This window comes from Oncorhynchus tshawytscha, linkage group LG13 (genome assembly GCF_018296145.1).
Source record: "Oncorhynchus tshawytscha isolate Ot180627B linkage group LG13, Otsh_v2.0, whole genome shotgun sequence".
Lineage (NCBI taxonomy): Eukaryota > Metazoa > Chordata > Actinopteri > Salmoniformes > Salmonidae > Oncorhynchus > Oncorhynchus tshawytscha.
The window spans coordinates 20,896,105-20,913,074 of NC_056441.1; the positions used below are offsets into that span (position 1 = coordinate 20,896,105).

Sequence of the window (16,970 nt, forward strand, 5' to 3'; positions counted from 1 at the left end):
GGTTCCCGTGTTTTAGAAGAACGTAGTTGTGTTGGTTCCCGTGTTTTAGAAGAACGTAGTTGTGTTGGTTCCCGTGTTTTAGAAGAACGTAGTTGTGTTGGTTCCCCGTGTTTTAGAAGAACGTAGTTGTGTTGGTTCCCCGTGTTTTAGAAGAACGTAGTTGTGTTGGTTCCCGTGTTTTAGAAGGACGTAGTTGTGTTGGTTCCCCGTGTTTTAGAAGAACGTAGTTGTGTTGGTTCCCGTGTTTTAGAAGAACGTAGTTGTGTTGGTTCCCCATGTTTTAGAAGAACGTAGTCGTGTTGGTTCCCCGTGTTTTAGAAGAACGTAGTTGTGTTGGTTCCCTGTGTTTTAGAAGAACGTAGTTGTGTTGGTTCCCGTGTTTTAGAAGAACGTAGTTGTGTTGGTTCCCGTGTTTTAGAAGGACGTAGTTGTGTTTGTTCCCGTGTTTTAGAAGAACGTAGTTGTGTTGGTTCCCGTGTTTTAGAAGAACGTAGTTGTGTTGGTTCCCGTGTTTTAGAAGAACGTAGTTGTGTTGGTTCCCCGTGTTTTAGAAGAACGTAGTTGTGTTGGTTCCCGTGTTTTAGAAGAACGTAGTTGTGTTGATTCCCGTGTTTTAGAAGGACGTAGTTGTGTTGGTTCCCGTGTTTTAGAAGAACGTAGTTGTGTTGGTTCCCCATGTTTTAGAAGAACGTAGTTGTGTTGGTTCCCGTGTTTTAGAAGGACGTAGTTGTGTTGGTTCCCGTGTTTTAGAAGAACGTAGTTGTGTTGGTTCCCGTGTTTTAGAAGAACGTAGTTGTGTTGGTTCCACGTGTTTTAGAAGAACGTAGTTGTGTTGGTTCCCGTGTTTTAGAAGAACGTAGTTGTGTTGGTTCCCGTGTTTTAGAAGAACGTAGTCGTGTTGGTTCCCGTGTTTTAGAAGAACGTAGTTGTGTTGGTTCCCGTGTTTTAGAAGAACGTAGTTGTGTTGGTTCCCGTGTTTTAGAAGAACGTAGTTGTGTTGGTTCCTCGTGTTTTAGAAGAACGTAGTTGTGTTGGTTCCCGTGTTTTAGAAGAACGTGGTTGTGTTGGTTCCTCGTGTTTTAGAAGAACGTAGTTGTGTTGGTTCCCGTGTTTTAGAAGAACGTAGTTGTGTTGGTTCCCCGTGTTTTAGAAGAACGTAGTTGTGTTGGTTCCCGTGTTTTAGAAGAACGTAGTCGTGTTGGTTCCCGTGTTTTAGAAGAACGTAGTTGTGTTGGTTCCCGTGTTTTAGAAGAACGTAGTTGTGTTGGTTCCCGTGTTTTAGAAGAACGTAGTTGTGTTGATTCCCGTGTTTTAGAAGAACGTAGTTGTGTTGGTTCCCGTGTTTTAGAAGAACGTAGTTGTGTTGGTTCCCGTGTTTTAGAAGAATGTAGTTGTGTTGGTTCCCGTGTTTTAGAAGGACGTAGTTGTGTTGGTTCCCGTGTTTTAGAAGAACGTAGTTGTGTTGATTCCCGTGTTTTAGAAGGACGTAGTTGTGTTGGTTCCCCGTGTTTTAGAAGAACGTAGTCGTGTTGGTTCCCGTGTTTTAGAAGAACGTAGTTGTGTTGGTTCCCGTGTTTTAGAAGAACGTAGTTGTGTTGGTTCCCGTGTTTTAGAAGAACGTAGTTGTGTTGATTCCCGTGTTTTAGAAGGACGTAGTTGTGTTGGTTCCCGTGTTTTAGAAGAACGTAGTTGTGTTGGTTCCCCATGTTTTAGAAGAACGTAGTTGTGTTGGTTCCCGTGTTTTAGAAGGACGTAGTTGTGTTGGTTCCCGTGTTTTAGAAGAACGTAGTTGTGTTGGTTCCCGTGTTTTAGAAGAACGTAGTTGTGTTGATTCCCGTGTTTTAGAAGGACGTAGTTGTGTTGGTTCCCGTGTTTTAGAAGAACGTGGTTGTGTTGGTTCCCGTGTTTTAGAAGAACGTAGTTGTGTTGGTTCCCGTGTTTTAGAAGAACGTGGTTGTGTTGGTTCCCCGTGTTTTAGAAGAACGTGGTTGTGTTGGTTCCCGTGTTTTAGAAGAACGTAGTTGTGTTGGTTCCCGTGTTTTAGAAGAACGTGGTTGTGTTGGTTCCCCGTGTTTTAGAAGAACGTAGTTGTGTTGGTTCCCCGTGTTTTAGAAGAACGTAGTTGTGTTGGTTCCCGTGTTTTAGAAGAACGTAGTTGTGTTGGTTCCCCGTGTTTTAGAAGAACGTAGTTGTGTTGGTTCCCCATGTTTTAGAAGAACGTAGTCGTGTTGGTTCCCCGTGTTTTAGAAGAACGTAGTTGTGTTGGTTCCCCGTGTTTTAGAAGAACGTAGTTGTGTTGGTTCCTCGTGTTTTAGAAGAACGTGGTTGTGTTGGTTCCTCGTGTTTTAGAAGAACGTAGTTGTGTTGGTTCCCGTGTTTTAGAAGAACGTGGTTGTGTTGGTTCCCCGTGTTTTAGAAGAACGTAGTTGTGTTGGTTCCCCGTGTTTTAGAAGAACGTGGTTGTGTTGGTTCCTCGTGTTTTAGAAGAACGTAGTTGTGTTGGTTCCCCGTGTTTTAGAAGAACGTGGTTGTGTTGGTTCCTCGTGTTTTAGAAGAACGTAGTTGTGTTGGTTCCCCGTGTTTTAGAAGAACGTAGTTGTGTGTGCTGAAGAAGTGCACTTCAAGTCCCCTCCACCAACAGCTGCCAGTTTCCCTACAGCTCGTTTTGACCTGACATAGTACACCACTAATGTAGGGGTTACAGTTATGACAGATATGTCCCGCACGCACTGTTGTCTGCTTCAAACTATGTTGTCAAACACAATCACTATTATATTACTATCAGTGAAAAACTAGGATGTTGAGCTGTAAGCATTTCGTTGGACAATGTATACCATGTGTATTCTGTACATACGACTAATAAAACTCGAAACTGATTCAAACCACATCTTTGACATGAAGGTGTAATAAGCTGGCATTAACGAACGCAGCTGTTAACGCTGTCATCTTATTAAATCAATCATTTGAATGACAAAGGCTTGTTTATATCAAGACTTTTAGATTAACAGTAACTATCAGTCAATAAACTCACTGTGGTATATAGTACAGCAGAGAGTAACCGTCTTCCTGAGGGAAGCGTCCAACATGTGGTCAAAATAATGTGATGATTGTTATGTTACAGTAGTAGTGGTTGTCTGCACTGCATACTGCCAAACTGGCCAGAGAATCTTTTTCTTTTTAATCCCCGTAGACAGACTACACGCACACACACACACAGACAACACACACAGAGGACGTCCACACAGACCGAGGGAGGGTGTTTCTCTTGGCACAGGGGTACAGTAAGTGCCAGCCTGCCATGCCAGTGGTAGGAAGAAACCTCTAAACGCCTGTTGGTGTCAATAACACTGGGCATCTCAATATACCATCAGGGTACTAAGTAGAATATAAAACACCTACTGTCACCTGCTGCTGGTCTTGCGGTGTGACTATATACCCAGTTTATATATGTACCCATGCAGGAAGTACATTTGCATCTCAACACTAGAGTAATGTCACTGTTATAAAAATTGAGTGCCAAATACTAGATAATATTAATTTCATTGACTATAAAACTAAAAAAACGGTTGTGCTTGAAGAGAATAGACAAACAAAATCTTTGCAAGAGGCCAATGCTCTAATCTCTACATTTGTCTTGAAAGTGTAAAAGCTTCTTTATAGTAATACCATGCCAAGTCTGTCTTCTTATCCATAATACATGTGTGGCTTTTTGAAAAGCCTACAATATGAAATAGGAAGGAATTAATATACTTCTCAGTAAAAACTGAGAACTCATGGCAAACGCAGGGCAGCAAGCGAGATGCACAGCATTCAACTTTGAATTGATCCCCCACATTGTAACTGCTACATTACAATATATTAAATTGCCTAACTATGCAGAAACTTTGATTCAGCGCTCCAACTAGTTGAAGCAGCATACACCTATTATCCGATAGCGGTCTCCCTGCAACCCATGTGCCCTATCACCCTAGTCGAATTTTTCAACTGTGACGTTGAGAACCACGGCTACTATCTTCCTAATCAATATTCCCCCCAAAATTTGGTCCATTCCTCAAAGCGACGGTTCGACGCCCGCCTTCCTCGCATGGCGGTGCTGCGGCATTATTTATTATTTTTTTAAGACATATCAATGAAGTTTCGGGAAAATTTGCCTATAGCAACCCAAACCCACACCTCAATACCATTCGAAATAAACGGACCCGTCGACATGAAGACGCAACTTTCTACATTCGCTGATGGAGTCTGGAGACCACTTACCTTAGAAGACCATCCATGAATAGCAGTCGGTCGTTAGGCTACTGTTGAATTGAAACTCGTTGGATTTGTGCAGTGCGGCTCCACCACCTCAGAAAACCCCGCATTTAATAAAGAATTTACATAAAATGAATACGTCTTGGTAGACCCTCAAAAACAAATTGTATTCAAAACTGAGGAGCTCTGAGGCGCGTTATCTACCGTGCACGAATATTCCCAGACGTAGTACGTTGCTATTCTGACTATGCACCCAGACCCACTCCTTTTCTCCGGTAAAATGTTGAGTAGGAGTGACAGATCGGGCAAGCAGCTGCGCTATGGTCTCTGGGACATGTAGTGCGTAATTGCACTCAGAACGTGGAGAGCGTTCCCACTGGAAACAGATGTCAATTCAACGTCTATTCAACGTTGGTTCAATTTAATGTCATTGAAATGACGTGGAAACAACGTTGATTCAACCAGTTGATTCAACACACATTCAATGGGAAATATATAGTAATGTAATGTAGAATCCATGTATTAGGCTAGATCTAACTTGTTATACATTAATATAATGGTATTTAATTGTTTTAGAACACCACTTTTATTTGCAGAACAAGATACCTTGATAGATGAGTATTAAGAACACAGGGTAGCCTACACAAAGACAATAGCGGTGGTCTGTCCGTCTTCAACAAGCCTATATGGGTATTTTGGGATTGAGCCCTGCTTTGGTTAATAAATGAAGTAAGACAATGACAGTCATCTTTGGCTTCCTGATAATCCCCTCCTAGGCTGATTGAAATAATAATTCAGCATGGCCATAACTTATATTTAGGCACTCAAAGTTGACAAAACCAGTAGAAAATAATATACAAACACCCCTTACTGTTATTGAACCTTTATTAGGAATTGACCCCTCCCTGGTCAATTCCGCTACATTGTTTCTTTGAGCCTGACCCCTCCCTGGTCAATTCCGCTACATTGTTTCTTTGAGCCTGACCCCTCCCTGGTCAATTCCGCTACATTGTTTCTTTGTGCCTGACCCCTCCCTGGCCAATTCCGCTACATTGTTTCTTTGAGCCTGACCCCTCCCTGGTCAATTCCGCTACATTGTTTCTTTGTGCCTGACCCCTCCCTGGCCAATTCCGCTACATTGTTTCTTTGAGCCTGACCCCTCCCTGGTCAATTCTGCTACATTGTTTCTTTGAGCCTGACCCCTCCCTGGTCAATTCCGCTACATTGTTTCTTTGAGCCTGACCCCTCCCTGGTCAATTCCGCTACATTGTTTCTTTGAGCCTGACCCCTCCCTGGTCAATTCCGCTACATTGTTTCTTTGAGCCTGACCCCTCCCTGGTCATTTCTGCTACATTGTTTCTTTGAGCCTGCCCCCTCCCTGGTCAATTCCGCTACATTGTTTCTTTGAGCCTGACCCCTCCCTGGTCAATTCCGCTACATTGTTTCTTTGAGCCTGACCCCTCCCTGGTCAATTCCGCTACATTGTTTCTTTGAGCCTGCCCCCTCCCTGGTCAATTCCGCTACATTGTTTCTTTGAGCCTGCCCCCTCCCTGGTCAATTCCGCTACATTGTTTCTTTGAGCCTGACCCCTCCCTGGTCAATTCCGCTACATTGTTTCTTTGAGCCTGCCCCCTCCCTGGTCAATTCCGCTACATTGTTTCTTTGAGCCTGACCCCTCCCTGGTCAATTCCGCTACATTGTTTCTTTGAGCCTGACCCCTCCCTGGTCAATTCCGCTACATTGTTTCTTTGAGCCTGACCCCTCCCTGGTCAATTCCGCTACATTGTTTCTTTGAGCCTGCCCCCTCCCTGCTTATGACTTGGTCCTCTGACTGAACAGAACATTGAGTTTAGGGCTGCAACAGGGTTTGGGGAGTGGTGAATACTGTATGAATCAAAATAAAGCCCGTTACTTACACTTCTTAATAGAAAAATGGACATTAATGGCGAGGGTGTGGGAATGTCATAAAACCCCTTTTAACACTATTTATCACTTTGATGAATAGAGTATAGCTAAAAATTAAAGCATTTTATTTCCGCAAAACTGAAAAAGAGACGATGGCATCTTGGAAATATTTTGGTGACGTATGTTGTCATATACAATGTTTTCTCACAGTCACAACCCACCACAGCTGTTATCATTGTACTGCATGCGTACTGTAGCCTGCCTACATTTATTTATGGTTCAGAGGACACAGAAGCCCTGGCAGAATATATCTACCATATTTCTTGGTACGCTAGACATGAAGGTGGGGCTATCTATCTGAGTTTAAATTAAGTGTACCATGAATGGATTTGATTCATGAATACTGCTACATTCACCCACTGCTTTTCATTATAATCCAATGGCATATTGTTTGACATTTTCTGCTTGGAAATCAGTTTTGACAACTTTTCTTGGTTAAATCGGGAAAATGCCTGTGTTAATAAAGCACTATGTAGGCGACACATGGAGTAGAACCCCATGAAAAGACTCAAACACGAACGGCATCTGACAAACCACCGACAGTATCATTTGAATAAAAGTGTTTTGCATTGTGTGCATTCTTGTATAGTTGACCCCTTCCACCTGGTTCTAGAAGCAAACAACTGTAGCTTGCCTTTTACTCTACTTCCTCACTCGCCATTCATTTGATTATGTGACTTGTCAGTTTGATTGTCTATTTTAAAGACACACCTCTGCTTTATTGACTCAGAGCATGACACTGTCTGTGTGCGTGTGTGTGTGTGTGCGTGTGTGTGTGTGTGTGTGTGTGTGTGTGTGTGTGTGTGTGTGTGTGTGTGTGTGTCTGTGTGCGTGTGCATGTATTTACCTCTGCTATATTAAATTAGATCATGACAGATTGCCCCAGACGGTGGGTCCTCTCCAACCTAACTTAATTTTACACACCAACATCATCAGTCAGTAGATTAGCAGAGATTGTCAGTAGAGATTTCCTCTCAGTTACAGTAATCAATCATGTCATGTTATTCAGAAACAGTCGCTAGTGTTTATTGAATATTAATTAAGAGAACAGCATAAAATATGTGCTATAGATGCACGAAAAAAACTGAAATTATACAAAATATTTGGTCACTTAGGATACACATGGATAATTATTGTTTATTATGACCAGTGGAAATTAAATAGCCTATAGCCAATACTGAGAGAACTTAATGGAAATAGAGCTGCCGCCGCCATCTTTGCTTCCTTAGTGGTGGAACTTCCAGTAGCCAATTCTTCACACTTCGGCTTCAGTTACTTGCAGTAGCTAGCTAACTTGACCCACCGTTTAACGATGAGTTCTTCATGACAAACTAGTAGCATATACTAGTACACTCTTAGAAAAATGGGTTCCAAAAGGATTCTTTGTCTACCCCCATAGGAGAACCCTTTCTGGTTCCAGGTAGAACCCTTTTTGGTTCCAGGTAGAACCCTTTCTGGCTCCAGGTAGAACTATTTTGGGTTCCACGTAGAACCTGGAAAGGGTTCTACCTGGAACCAAAAAGGGTTCTTCAATTCTTTTTAATCTAAGAGTGTAGCATATGTAACGGATGTGAAATGGCTAGCTAGTTAGCGGTGTTCGCGCTAAATAGCATTTCAATCGGTGACGTCACTTGCTCTGAGACCTTGAAGTAGTAGTTCCCCTTGCTCTGCAAGGGCCGTGGCTTTTGTGGAGCGATGGGTAACGATGCTTCGTGGGTGACTGTTGTTGATGTGTGCAGAGGGTCCCTGGTTCGCGATCATGATCACGTTTGCTCCTTCCACTTTGTGGACAAGAACACTACAGTAGGCCTGCGGCAGATGAAACTGGATGTCTTGATGGTAGTGAGAGGTAAGTCAAGTGAGAGGTAAGTCCATTCAGAGATGGAAGAGGAAGTGATACACCCCACTCATAGTTTTTTACTGGTTCAATGAAAGTCAATGACCTAAGTAGACCAGACCCAGCTGCTACTGCATTGGTGTCTATGGAGACAAACCCACTTAAATAAACCAGAACATACTTTTTCGGGACAATTGTAAATGGCTTGAGTGAGCTATCTATAATTTATCCACCATTTTTAAATAAAGACGCCTAGAAATTGTTTCGCCAATAGAAATCTCCAGAGCTAAATATTAAGAATTATAAACTGGGTAGTTTGGCTCCTAGATGCTGATTGGCTGAACGCTGTGGTATATTTAAGCAATAAGTCCTGAGGGGGTGTGACACATGGCCAATATACCACGGCTAAGGGCTGTTCTTATAAGTGACACGACGCAGAGTGCCTGGATACAGCCCTTAGCTGCTTTATATTGGCCATATACAGTACCACTAACCCCTGAGGAGCCTTATTGCTATTATAAATTGCTTACCAATGTAATTAGAACAGTAAAAAAGTAGTTTCGCATCATACCTGTGGTATATTTTCTCTTACATACTGAATGGTTTGATCCCTGAATGCAGATTTTTTTTCAAATAAAAATGTACCTTTATTTAACTAGGCAAGTCAGTTAAGAACAAATTCTTATTTACAATGACAGCCTACACTGGCCAAACCCGGACAACGCTGGGCCAAATGTGCACCGCCCTTTGGGACTCCCAATCACGGCCGGTTGTGATTGGCTGACAGCCGTGGTATATCAGACTTGAAAGCAGTTTATAATAGCAATAAGGCTCCTCGGGGGTTTGTGGTATATGGCCAATATACCACGACTAAGGGCTATATCCAGGCACTCTGCGTTGTGTCACTTATAAGAACAGCTCTTAGCCTTGGTATATTGGCCATATACCACACCCCCTCAGGTCTTATTACTTAAATATAGGACTCTGGAAATCCCTGATTACGCTTGTACTGTAGGTGTTGTCATTGTGACATTAGCTAGCATAGCTCATGCCCAGAAACACATCTAAAGAAGTTGTAGTCATGACATTTTCAGCTACTTAAGACATTGTCTCAAATCTAGATTTTGCCTTTAGATTTCGAAAAAATTAACAATTTAGGATCCATTTTTTACTTCTCCCATTGACTTCCCAAACCCTGGTCTGGTTTGTCGAGTCTGTTGGTCCTCTGGGTTTCAAAACTCTGTAGTCATCATTTCAATAAGGTGAACATGATTTGCCAAAGCCTACCTAAGTTTGTACATATTATAAAGTATGCTGTCAGTGGCACTGAATTATAGCCTAATTAATCCTATTGTAGCGATCCTTGTTACAATTCCCACCAAGTGGGATAACCCTATTGGCGCAATACGTGGGGTTTTTGCCTTTCGCGCTAGGGACCCTGGTTAGCTTCCCTGCCCTGCCAATCGCTACATTGGTGCTAGAAGTGGGATGATGTACTGGTTCAATGAGGCCATTGCAACACACGGCCCACACTTTTAAAGGTGTCTGAGTAGTCGAAACAAGAGGATGTGCCTTCCGGTTTGGAGGGGGCAGTGTAGTGAGCCTTGCTATATGAGCCACATTACAATTCCCACCAAGTGGGTTAAGCCTATTGTTTCAATGCGCAGACTGTTTGCCTTTCACGCCAGCACCCTGGGTTTGCTTCCCTGACCCGCCGTTCACTACACTGGGCTATCTACAACATATTCACCCACACACCAAAGACGATTTAAAGAGCTATTGAACATGCTGATTGGCATTGGTGTTTTTCTGTTACTCATAAGAAAAACGAGATTTCAGTCTTGGGGGTGTGTTTCCTGACTGGCTCTGCATTTGGTTAATTATGTTTTTCCCCCATGAGACACTGTAGATGAGGAAGTCTGTCTCACTGTCTATGCTATTGGACAGAGAGCAATCACTGCAGCTGTTCACCCCATGTTAGTGGGCAAATGGAAATCATATAATCAAAACCCAACCTTCATTACCAGTTGTGACACATGGATGTTCCAAACTCCATTTAAGACGAGACTGACTTTATGACCCAAATGATCCTACTTACACTTTGTAGTCAATTTTGACACTAGAATAACTGATACTGACTCAATAGATGTCATTTTCAAAGGGATTCGTTGCTTTTTAAATGCAGTCACTCGTTAAATAAATGTTTAAACTATGTTCACACACCATGCAAAGTTGTAACCCGATAAATTATTTGAATGATCCATTTGTAACATTAGTCATGTTTTATCCATTACTGCCATCTAGTGTGTGCAAAATGAGCAATTAGTGAAAGTGACATAGGAAGCTTTTACTTGTGTTATCCACTACTCCCCTCTAGCGATGAACATTTGTGAGAGTATTCAGTAAATTTTCAAATTATCTATAGATCTGTCAATATGCTCATAGGCTCTTCTGAGACCGTACCCGCGACTGAACACATTCTCCGGAGGTGAAAGTAAGTAAAGCAGATCTGTATGTTTTCAAAATTAGCCTATCTGCAGTGACACACCCACCTGATAGTGTCATATTAAAATAAATCAACATCAACCACCCCCTAGAAACAATGACACTGGGTCTGTGTGCCAGGAGTCTGCTCAACCACCTAGAAACAGTAACAGAACAGTTTAAAAACTGTGAACTCACTCTTGCAGAATCTGCGCTCGAGACTTTCCTGAACAGCGCCCAGGTTGAAAGGTCATCGTTGCGAAAATATGGCGGCATACGGTAGGTCAGCGGTGGTGCTGAAGCAGTCAAGAACATTGTTGTGCAGATTTGTCCATTTGAATCCAATGTTCGTTCCACACGGTAAGAAAGTAAGTTGTCTACTTGAGCCATGTGAATATACATTTTTCTAGTGAGCAGAATGTACTTTGATTCATTCGATGAAAGGGAAGCAACCCTCTCCTGTAGGACATAATGCATCTCTCATTTCACAGATGCTCACAGACAATCACGGCATCGTTTAATGTTATCAGTGCAACCAGTCATTTTTTTAGCAACATTTCTTCATATTGTTGATATAGACAGATTTAGCAAGGTTATTAGTTTCTAGCTAGCGACCTTAAATATCTCGCCTAATAAACGTTGAGATTGGTAGATCGAGATTGTCATTCAGCTTCTTGCTTCACTGGCAACAACCGTTAAATGCTAATGTTAGAATGCTATTGCTGTAAACTCAATATTTGGCAAGCATCATCAAGCAATGTGTTATATGACTGTTTATTCCAGATTTACAAAACATCTATAAACTATTCATTAACTGATTATGTAGGCCTATAATCTACTGCATAGCATGTGTAGCCACAAGGCGCATTCCATAATTAAGAGGCTCGCTGAAATAAGTAACGGTTGGCATGTAATTTACAGATATTTTTTCTCTTCTGAATGGGTGAAGTTAATCTATATTTCTTATTCCGGTGATGGATCAATCCCCACACAGAGATGCATCCCCTGTTAATGTGATGTTCCTTGTTGGTGTCCTGCAGGGAGTTCCTGGTCATGGTTGGATCTGAGAAGGCCAGATCTACCAGTATAAACTGTGAGGTGATGACAGAAGTGGAGCATGACCAGTCTGAACCACTGGTGGACATTACATTTAGTAAGTAGAATAAAGTTGACTTTTACCTAAGCTTTACATAATATAGGCCTAAAGTAGGACTATATTGCCAGTTGTCACCAATCCTGGTACTGGAGAGATATAGTGTGCAGGCTTTTGTTCCAGTCCAGTATTTACAAAAACATAATTAGCCTACATAATAGTAATTAGCTTATTGGATTATTTGGGGTCCTCACCATTTGGTACCAAGTAGCTGAGTTCCCAATTTGGTTTTGTGTAACTTTTATCCTGCCTCAGCTCAACGAGTGCTTTACCCTCTTCCCTACAGTGGACGGAGAAAGGCTAATGATGAAGGGAGCGAGACTGACCATCAAGGAGATGCTGACAGCACTGCAGTCCCGATGTGTAGCCAAGGACCCCCAGGCCAAAATTACAGCCAAGAAGTAGTCCCACCCAAAATACTTTAATTGAACTGTTCTGTGTTGGTATTTGTAAATGTTTATAATAAAATACTTTAATTGAACTGTTCTGTGTTGGTATTTGTAAATGTTTATAATAAAATACTTTAATTGAACTGTTCTGTGTTGGTTTTTGTAAATGTTTATAATAAAATACTTTAATTGAACTGTTCTGTGTTGGTTTTTGTAAATGTTTATAATAAAATACTTTAATTGAACTGTTCTGTGTTGGTTTTTGTAAATGTTTATAATAAAATACTTTAATTGAACTGTTCTGTGTTGGTTTTTGTAAATGTTTATAATAAAATACTTTAATTGAACTGTTCTGTGTTGGTTTTCACTCCATTATAGAACTTATTGAATGGTTTTACGTTTAGCGAAGTTGTAATGTGTCCATTTTCACTTTTTTAAGTTATTTAGGTTCGATGGCATAAGACTTATTTGAAGTGAAAATGATTGTATTTTTTTCTGCCAAGTTTAAGACAATCTTTGTCCACTCTATGTAGGCTATTAGATTGTATTATCTCCCTCTGTCATAGTTTTGGAGCATGTGATTTGTCAACTATTTGCAGAGTAATAGACACTCTTTTAAGCATTTGAAAGGACATTGTGAAACGCATAGCCTCTGACATAGTCAACTAAACGTAATTTGGCACAGTAGTAGATGTAGCAGTCAAAAACCTTTCACCCATTCTAGCATTATTCCATCCATCGAAAATTGAGGAACTACATACAGTGACGTTCGTGACTGTGATTGGGTAGTTTTAGAATGCGCGAGCCAGAGAGATCCCTTTAAAACCGTGGCTCAGTTCTCAACAGAGTGAGTAGAGTTGAGCTTGGACCAATAGACTGAACTGTTGGGAATATTGTAGATAGGTTAACTGGAAAGATGGTTGACAAGTTTGTGGGGACCTGGAAAATGATTTCCAGCGAGAACTTTGATGACTACATGAAAGCTTTGGGTATGATATATTTGTCCAATCTTAAATTATTAATTACATATGAATGTATATAATAATATACATATAACATGATGCTATGATAAGGCTAGTCATTTTTATTTACATAAATTATTATGTATTATGCATTGGGTTGCACCACGCCACACTGTCAATACATCCCTCTTGACAGTTTGTTCTCCGTTGTGCAGGTGTTGGTTTCGCGACCCGACAGGTGGGAAACCGCACCAAGCCCAGTTTGATCATCAACATGGACGACCAAGGAATGATCTGTTTGAAATCTCAGAGCACTTTCAAAACGGTTGAGGTTAAATTCAATCTCAACGAGCCTTTCGAAGAAACAACCGCAGACGACAGAAAAACAATGGTTGGTTTTGATAAAAATCTGTGTGTGAAAGTTCGTTGATTTGGGTTAACGGGTCATTGGAAATAACTTTCATTTTTTCCCTTTCATCTTCAGACCGTTTTTAGTCTTGAAAATTGCAAACTTGTGCAAAAACAGAAGTGGGACGGCAAAGAGACAACAATAGAGAGAGAGGTGACTGGTGATGGAAAGTTGATAGCGGTAAGGAATCGTTTTTTAATTACTTATATAAATAAAGAAACGTTTCTCAAATGGTCCTGTAGTCTTTTTTTGGCATGTTTGTAGTGCTTGTTTATTTGTAAATAACTTCTAAACTTGACAGACTAATGTAAAAATGTATGATATAAATGCATTTTAAAAAACCTTTTTCACCACAAAGTTGAAATGTTGCCAATGAAACTTGTTGGGAAAGTTAAGTCACACTTGACAATATAAGCTCAACCATTTTACATCTGACATTGGACAAGTGTTTTATCACCCTTTAACCTAAAACATATGCTGGAATGTGTATTCCTGGCTCTTCGCCTGCACCTGAAACATCTCAACTCTGACCTACTGTAACACACCCTATTTTCCTCTCCTATTCTCCTCTCTTCTCCTTTCCCCTCCTCTCCACTTCCTCTCCTCTTCCACTCCTCTTCCACTCTTACTTCTCATCCTTACAGAAATGCATGATGGGAGATGTGATTGCGGTGAGGACATACATGAAGGAGGTGTAATGGGACTCAGGACCATTTTGTTTCGGATGACGACAGGCTCAGTTCAATGAGCAGCAAAGCTAAAGTTACAGCGCGTATTGCTCATATTATTCATTGTATTGCCAAACAAATTTATGCATTGTAATACTTCAATATAATACATTTGGTTATAAACATTGTTTTGGTTTTAATAAAAAACTTTAAATTTCCCTCTGTTCTCATTTGGAATTATTGCACAATGTCTTGGTTGGATTCTCCAGATGTGACAGTAGGGACAATATTGACCACGAAAGACTTACATGTATGTTTTACTTTTTTAACTCTAAACATATAAAAAATAATGAGACATAAGACAAGAACACATTTTATTCATAGACTTTGACACAAAATGTGGGAGATTTCATCCCATCGTGTTGCCACATTTCTCCTTAAATAACAGATGTCTTTCTTGATTGCAATGAGCTTTAACAATGAACAAATCCATCATTGTTTTCTGCAACAAATAATTAAGTATATTTGATTATCGCAAACATGGATATTTGTCAGCTCCCTTGGCTTTATCATAACCATGTGTTTAACCCATTACAGTCTTGGTCTTGTCTAAGCCGGGGAAGGGGTTCTGGTAAGCTATATGGAATTGTTTTATGAATGTCATATGAAGGATTATTTTGCTATTTGATTTCAAATTTTAAGACCCCTTGAAAGATCCCCCAAAAATAAAATAAAAACATTTGCTGAACACATGCATTGAATAACAGATTCACTTGATGGAGCAACAGCTAGTCCCCCTCCCCAAAAAATCTAAAGGAAGTTTGTTCTGAAGTGTCAGGAAAGATTTGTTTTAGTTTTCTTTACATATATTTAACCCCTTTTTTGTCACTAAACAGTCTCCATATTCTGTATACTTCCATGTTGTTTTTAACTGGTACCAGGGGGGGTCTTCAGATGAGTCTTGTGAGGCCTGTGGGCATCCTAGAGCAAATCAAGCAACATGTATGTGTTTGTGAGAGTCTCACCTTTCCACAGAGTGGAAGCCCAAACTGTATAGCCTAAACTGTTCGGACTCCACAGACAAAAGTTGGTAGTTCGGCTGTATCGACTTCAGACGAGTCCCAAGACACTGTGAGGGTCGCAATAGTTTCTAGGCCAAACCGTACGGACGTTACAGACGATTTTGTGAGAAGACCGATTTTCAGGATATCTCATGGTCTGACAAGCACGGTGGATCGAGACATATCCAACGCAAAAAAAAATATCTCTAGTTTAATCTGACAGATTTATATGGGGATTACTTTAATTATGCCAATTTAGCTTTAGCTAACACTTTCAAACACTGTACAAGTCAAATTGACATGGAATGTAGATTTTGAAGGATTACTGTACAGTACATCAACATGGACAGCCTATTTACTGTGTGTTAAGATGTTTTGCTCAAAGCTAAATTTGAGTGGTTTGAGTCATAACAGGACTGTCAAGAGTTGAAGACCTTGTGAAAGTTTGAATAGCAACAGGAGCCATTGGAAACATTTTTCATCTTAACCCCAAGTCAACGTTTATCTGTTTAGTTTGTATTTGGATCACATCCAATAACACACTTCTCTCGAGCATGGGCAGAACAAGACAAATTAAAGCTACGTACTTCAAAATGTTCAGATGGAAGGCTAGCTAAGCCTGGGAGGTTTGGAGGGGTCAAGTAGCTAGATCTTGGAAAGTTACATGATGAATGCTTGTTGTTGGCAGGGGACCACCAGACCTACTCTACTAGGATGTGAATGCTTTTTGATTATCAGAGGGGACCAGTGTTAGAGGTCACAGAGGATATGTATTCCTTTCCTTTTTTTGGTCTGGAACATTTCTCATGTTGTAGGCCACATAGTTGCAGTGGTGCGTAACTTAGGGAACCCAGAGCATTGTGGGTCTCCCTGGAGTCACTCCCTTTGGCAGGGACTCGAGCTGAGATTGTTCCAGAGAGCAACAGTTAGCCGAAAGCCACTTTCCCATGGCAGGAAACAGAGCAGATATACTGATTGTGGTTAATGGCGAAAACAGCTGAATTAGGTGGAACTGTGGGCCAACTCTCCACCGACATCACATTTAGGCAGGACAATGCAAACAGGCCCCTGCCTACGCTGTATAAAGTTTGCACAGCGGGTGGGTTGCCAAGTTTATCACATTTGCAAATGCTGGTAGGATAAACAAAACTTGAGACGTGCAGCAAAGGTATAGACTGATTGGTACAGTGTAGCAGAGCCAAGTTGAAGTTACAGACTGCTGTACAGACTAATGGAAGTATCCTGCCCACATACAGCGTGATCAAAATATTTCATCAATATTTTGATATTCATATGGATGACAATAGGTCACATGAGTACTGTTGGACCATTGACTCAAGGTTCATAATTATGATCTTTATTTATTTTATTTATTTCACCTTTATTTAACCAGGTAGGCTAGTTGAGAACAAGTTCTCATTTACAACTGCGACCTGGCCGAGATAAAGCATAGCAGTGTGAACAGACAACACAGAGTTACACATGGAGTAAACAATTAACAAGTCAATAACACAGTAGGAAAAAAAAGAAAAGAAAAAGAGTCTATATACATTGTGTGCAAAAGGCATGAGGAGGTAGGCGAATAATTACAATTTAGCAGATTAACACTGGAGTGATAAATGATCAGATGGTCATGTGCAGGTAGAGATACTGGTGTGCAAAAGAGCAGAAAAGTAAATAAATAAAAACAGTATGGGGATGAGGTAGGTAAATTGGGTGGGCTATTTACCGATGGACTATGTACAGCTGCAGCGATCGGTTAGCTGATCAGATAGCAGATGTTTAAAGTTG

At 40.8% G+C, this 16,970-nt stretch overlaps 2 protein-coding genes and 1 pseudogene across 5 annotated transcripts in view; 2 read left to right on the top strand and 1 right to left on the bottom strand.

Moving 5' to 3' along the window:
* The window catches only part of pag1 (phosphoprotein membrane anchor with glycosphingolipid microdomains 1), a 91,671-nt gene extending 87,155 nt beyond the window's left edge, over nt 1-4,516 (bottom strand). For all 4 annotated transcript variants that reach the window (XM_024441056.2, XM_024441055.2, XM_024441054.2 and 1 more), the window contains exon 1: nt 4,258-4,516. The gene's annotated coding sequence lies outside the window, so the exon portion shown is untranslated. The remainder of the gene's footprint in view (nt 1-4,257) is intronic.
* Nucleotides 4,517-10,688: 6,172 nt separating this feature from the next.
* Nucleotides 10,689-12,426, top strand: LOC112264447 (annotated as a pseudogene).
* Nucleotides 12,427-12,909: 483 nt separating this feature from the next.
* LOC112264446 (fatty acid-binding protein, heart) lies at nt 12,910-14,336 on the top strand. Its single transcript, XM_024441057.2, has 4 exons — nt 12,910-13,068; nt 13,257-13,432; nt 13,526-13,630; nt 14,095-14,336. Exons 1-4 carry the CDS (start codon nt 12,996-12,998, stop codon nt 14,146-14,148), a joined length of 408 nt encoding a protein of 135 aa, XP_024296825.1. The 5' UTR covers nt 12,910-12,995; the 3' UTR covers nt 14,149-14,336.
* The last annotated feature ends 2,634 nt before the right edge of the window (nt 14,337-16,970 follow it).